Below are 5,311 nucleotides of genomic sequence, written 5' to 3'. Positions count from 1 at the left end.
GAGCACGGCCGCCGCGAGCACGTCCGCGGTCGAGTCGAGCATGCCTGCGCGCCGGGGAAGGCAGGGCTCGCTCGCGCGCGCGGAAGCGATGGTGGGCCGCGCCCGGCGGGGCGAGCGCGAGGGACCGCGCGAGGCGCCGGGCGGGAAAATTCAAATTTCAAACTCGCCGGCGGACGCGCCGCGGTAGCAGAGCTGCATGAGCTCGGCGACGTTCTGCTCGATGAGGTCCGCGGCCTCGGTCTTCTCGACCAACTCCCGGCGCTCCTCGTGGTAGTTCACGAAGATCGACGCGATCGCGTCCATCCGGAGCCTAAAGTTCACGAGGAACGCGGACGCGGCCGCGGACACTTGCACGGACAGTCGCTTCGACGCCCGGACGGGCGGCGTCGCTTCCGTCGCGCGCCGCGTGCCGCCGTCGTCGCGCGCCCGGGCGTTGCGCCGGCGGGGCTTGCGCGTCGACGCCTTGTCCTTGGCCATGGTTTGAAATCGATGAGGTGATCAGCACCTGTGAGCGAAACAGGGGTGGTTGTGGGTGTGTGGCGGGGCTCGGGCGGGGTCGTGGGGCGCGCGGGGCGTCGCGCGGGGCGCGCACGGGGCCCAGAGCGCGCGCGGGGGCGCGCGGCGCGGCGACCCACGAGATCGAGCGCGAGTTCTCCGAGACCTTTCCGGCAGTTGATGCGAGGGTCACAAAATTTTGCCAAGTCTAGACACCTTTTTTACCCCCCGGGCCTCGCTCCCCAGGGCCTATGCAAGCCCGAAAAAATGGACCCGGCGATTTTGGGCCGTGCCTCGCGTGTACTTCTCCCGGAGCGTTCCCAGGACCGCTCCGAGACCTCCGATCACACGCGCCGGCGCGCCGGCCGATGCCTCCGCCGGCGCGGACCGCGCGCCGACCGCGGCGCTGTCACCGGTCGCTGTGGCGATCCCCGCAGCCGGCGGGACGTCCGCGTCGGGGCGCGGGGACCGATGCGAGGAGCGGTGGCCGGAGTTCGCGACCCGCCCGACGGCCGGCGCGACGCGGGGAGTGGTGGTTTTAGCGATTGTCTTGGCAAGGCTTGCCCCGGCCTCCACGATCTCTCCACGGCCTCGCGAGATTTTGCCAAGGCTGTAACTAATAAATCGCCACGGGTTGCGCGCGTCCGTGCGCCGCACGCGCGCCGCCGGGCCTCCGTCGTGCACGGCCTCACGACGAGCCTCGCCGGGCCCCGTTTCCGCGCGCGCCTCGCCTAAGGGCTCTTAGCGCTTCGTCAGGCAGAGGGACGCGCAGGGCGATGCCGCGAGCGCGGCGCAGCCTGACGCGGCGAGGTCGCGGCGCTTCGCGGCGAAGCGGGCCGCCGCCGCGGGCTCGACGGCGGCGCCTGTGTGGACTTGAACTCAACCAGTGGAACGCCCGGTCCAGCAAAAACTTCAAGCCTCTCTAGCTCGGTCACATCGAAGTCGATTCGGCTCATTTTTGGACGAATCGATTGCTCTCGTCGAGTTCTCGAAGCGCAGCCGAAGGGTCCGGCGCACTTCGTTCCATTACGCGCGCGTTGAAGTCGGGTTGAAGATTTCCACGCGGGTTCGCGCGCGCCGCGAGGTCCTCGACCTCGAGGAAGTCGAGGGACCGCGCCGCGAGGACGCTCCCCGCGGCGCCGAGGTCGACGGCGCCGGCGCCGGGCGCGACGGGCGCGCCGTCGACCGCGACGACGACGTCGCCGCGGCGGAGGCCCGCGGCGCCCGCGGCGTCGGCGACGACGGGCAGGCCCGCCGCGTCGGCGCCGCCGCAGGCGGCCCCGCGCGCGCCGCGCCCGAGCAGGAGGTCGCGGCGCGCGGCGCGCGCGTCGCAGCGCGCGTAGTCGACGCCGGGCAGTTCCGCGCGCCGGAGCGCGGCGACGGCGAGCGCGGCGGGCGCGCCGTCGCCCGCGTCCGCGGCGCGCCGCGCGACGCCGTCCGCGAGCTGCTTCGCCGTGAGCCGCCGCGGCACGGCGCGGCCCGACACGGCCACGACGACGTCGCCGGCGGCGAGGCCGTCGAGGGCCGAGGCCGCGACGACGATGTCGTGGTGCGGCGGCGAGCTGGTCAGGGCCACGGCGCCGCCGAGCGCCGGCGTCGGGATCGACGCGCGCACGAGGCGCACGAACGCGTTCTCGACATCGCCGCCTCTCCGGCCGTCGCAGGACGCCATGCTCAGTCGGTGAAGGTAGCAGTCCGTGGCGCCGGCCTCGAGAGATGGCCTTGAGGGACAGCAGGCCCTGCAAGGAGGCTGCACGGCCGACCTCACTCAGAGCGTTGCCGCGCGGCGAGGCCTGCTCCCGCCTGCTCCGGAGTGCTCACTCCGGGCTCTCTGTGCGCTCCGAGCCCCCTCGCCCTCGAGCCCCCCCGCCGGCGCGCGGGCTCCGGCGTCGACCCGCGTCGTCGAGGTCGACGCCGGCGGCGCGTGCGGCGCGGCGCCGTCGACGGCGGCTGCCGCCCGGTCGTGCGCTACGCCCCTACGCGCGCGGCCTAGATCGGCGAAGCCGACGGGATCCCGGCCCCGAGGACGTCGTCGAGCCGCGGCCGCTTCGGAGACGGGTGGCGGTCCGGGGGGGGCCGCGGCGCGCCGAGGACGGCGGCGGGCGGCCGCGGCGGGATGGGCGCGACGACGCCGCCGGCGAGGGGAGGCGCGGCGGCCGGCCGCGGCGGCGCGGCGCCGCCGCCGGCCGCGGCCGCGGGGTGCGCGTCGCGCCACTTCTTCCGGGCCTTCGTCTGCGCGCGCTTGCCCTTGTCCGACTTGCGGTACTTCTCCTGGGCCTTGCGCTGCGCCTCCTTGCCCTTCTGCGTCGACCGGTACTTGCGCTGGTAGTCGCCCTTGTGCTTCGCGGCGCCGTCGCCGCCGGGCGCCGCGGCGCCGCGCGGCGGCCGCGCCGGCGCGCCCGGCGCGCCCGGCGCGAGCGGCGCGAGCGGCGCCGGCGCGCCGTCGCCGCCGCGCGACGCGCCCGCGCCCGCCGCCGCCGCGGAGAGCGTCGTGAGGTGGTTCACGGCGAGGGCCGGCGGCTGGTCGCCCTCGGCGGCGGCGGCGGCGGCGGCGGCGGCGGCGGCGACGGCGCCGGGCTCCTCGACGCCCAGGGGCAGCGGGAGGCTCAGGGACTGGTCGTTCGTGATGCCCACGAGGTAGTCGAGCGGATTCTCCTGCATGGTCCGCGGCGCCCGCGCGGCGGTGCGGGCTTCGGTGCGCCTCAGGGACTCTCGGCCTCAGCCCAGCCGACTGGCCCAGCCTTCATCAATCTACGCAGCCTATGTTGCCTCACTAACTTGGCCGCCGCCGCGGACAGGCTGTCTGTGGCGCCGCTGCGCCGCGTCCCGACCCCGCGCCGGTTCCTACGTCGAGACCCGCACCGGACCTCGGTCTTCGACGCCCCATTTCGTCGTCGCGCGCCGATTTCGTCGGTTTGCGCGGCGTCGCAAAATCGGCCCCTCGACGCGGTCGACGATTGCGGCGCCTTCCGACGCCCCACCGAGGCCGCCGAGCGGCTCGCCGGACGCCCCAGTTTTGTGGCCAAGTCGCTGCGGCGACGCGCCGGGCACGACGACATGTTCCCGCGCGCGCGCGCGCGCGCGGCGCCGCGACGACGGCCGAGACCGTACGGCGGCGCCGGGGAGTGTTCCCCGTGTTGTTGGGCGGGCGGGAGCGGCGCGATCGCTCGGGGGTCGCGCCGAAGGGCGCGGGATGGTGTTTGTTCGACGGTGTGCCGACCTTTGGCGAAACGGTCCGCGGACCGCGACGCCGCCGGAGCGCGAGACTTTGCGGCGGGGGCGCGAACCGATCCTGGGGTCTACGACGAGCCGGGGGCGGTGGGATCCATCGAGGGTCACGTCGAGGGGCGCGCCAGCGTCCAAAGTCCCGCCGCGGTTGCGCTCCCGTCGCCCCGGCGCGCGGCCAATATGAGGCGCCACGCTCGCGGCGCGTCACCAGCGCACTCCCATGCTGGTCTATCGTGGGCTTAGCGGCCTAGTACGACGGCACCGTGCCACCGGATGAGCGCGGGGCCCTTTAAGGTGTAATTTTTGAGCTTTAAAAATTCCGAGGTGGCACCACCTCATGACGTTTACAAGGGTCCGCCAGCGCGCCCCTTCTCAAAGCCAACGCGGCGTCGGCGATCGGTTCTGCGGCCCCGACGCTCGTCGTACATGTCGCCGGCGCCGAACCCGCGCGCGCCGGCCCGCTCCCGGGCCCCGCGCGGTCCCCCGCCGCCGGGCCCCGGAGGCGCGTTCCCGGCCGGCGGGCACCCGCGCCGGGTCGACGTTCCGGTCGCCGACGAAGGCCTCGAGCGGTCCGCGGCGCCCCTCCGCGCCCCCGGCGCGGAACCCGAGCCCTACGGCGCCCGGCACACGCCCTGGGGCCACTCGGCGCCGCGGCGGCCGTTTCCGCTCGTCGTCGAAACGACGCTCGGGCCGGGCCCCCGGCGCGCGGTCGCGTCGAACTTCGACGCCCGGCCCATGGAACCGTCGCATACATACGTGCCCTCGATGGGATGGCCGCGCGGCGCGCCGCGGCGCCGCCAGGGCTGCTCCCGGGCTGCCCCAGAGCGCCAGATCTGCCGATTTGGCGAAATATCGCTGTTTTCGGGGCGCGCGCGCCGCGATTCGCGACTTGCGGGCCGCGCGAGGTGTTCAGGGGATGCGCACAAGTATGCTGCGTCCGCCGGTACCGCGCATGCCTCCGGAGACGCCGCCCATCGCGCGCTAGGGGCACCACAGCGTTAATAAAGCAACATAGGCTGCGTAGATCCATTTTGCGGCACCATCAGCATGGCGCGGACGCCGCGGCCGCTGCGGCCTCGTGTGTGGCTCCATGGTGTTTTCGCGGCGACTCCCGGCCCGGGTCGTTCGGGGCGATGCCGACGGCGCCGGAGCTCTCGCGGCGGCCCGCGTCCTCGCGTCGACGACGCGCGCGTCGGCGTCGGGCCCGGGCCGCGGACGCGCTCCAGGTGCGGCGCGCACGACGCTCGCGGCCGGCGGCGGCCGCCGAGGACCACCGCGCGACCGGCACCGAGGACGCCGGTCGCATCTGCCCAAGGTTCGATAGCGCCTCAATCAAAGTCTTGCAGCTCGACTTTGCAGGAGGCGATGGCTGCCTAGGATAGCCTCTCCATGGCCGCCGCGCTGGACTATAACGTGGCGCACACCGTCGCCGCGTCGTCCCTGGGCGTGCGCCCCGACGGCCGCGGGCCGGCCCACGGCCGGGCCGCGTGCCTGCGGCTGGCGCGGGACGGCGACGGCGCGACGGCCGAGGCGTCCCTCGGGCGCACGCGCTGCGTGGGGCGCGCGACCTGCGCGCTCGGCGCGCCGG

At 74.8% G+C, this 5,311-nt stretch overlaps 1 protein-coding gene across 1 annotated transcript in view; it reads right to left on the bottom strand.

Annotated features, from left to right (window-relative positions):
• Positions 1–3,156, bottom strand: part of AURANDRAFT_72621 (hypothetical protein) — a gene marked incomplete at both ends in the record, with an annotated part of 12,237 nt that extends 9,081 nt beyond the window's left edge. The window contains 4 exons of the mRNA XM_009043014.1: positions 164–310; positions 689–744; positions 1,526–2,234; positions 2,552–3,156. Of these exons, the coding sequence (XP_009041262.1) occupies positions 164–310; positions 689–744; positions 1,526–2,234; positions 2,552–3,156 (1,517 nt within the window). The remainder of the gene's footprint in view (positions 1–163; positions 311–688; positions 745–1,525; positions 2,235–2,551) is intronic.
• Between the last annotated feature and the right edge of the window lie 2,155 nt (positions 3,157–5,311).

This window comes from Aureococcus anophagefferens (genome assembly GCF_000186865.1).
Source record: "Aureococcus anophagefferens unplaced genomic scaffold AURANscaffold_41, whole genome shotgun sequence".
In the NCBI taxonomy this organism is placed as follows: Eukaryota; class Pelagophyceae; order Pelagomonadales; family Pelagomonadaceae; genus Aureococcus; species Aureococcus anophagefferens.
This window is presented reverse-complemented; position numbering and strand designations above follow the sequence as displayed.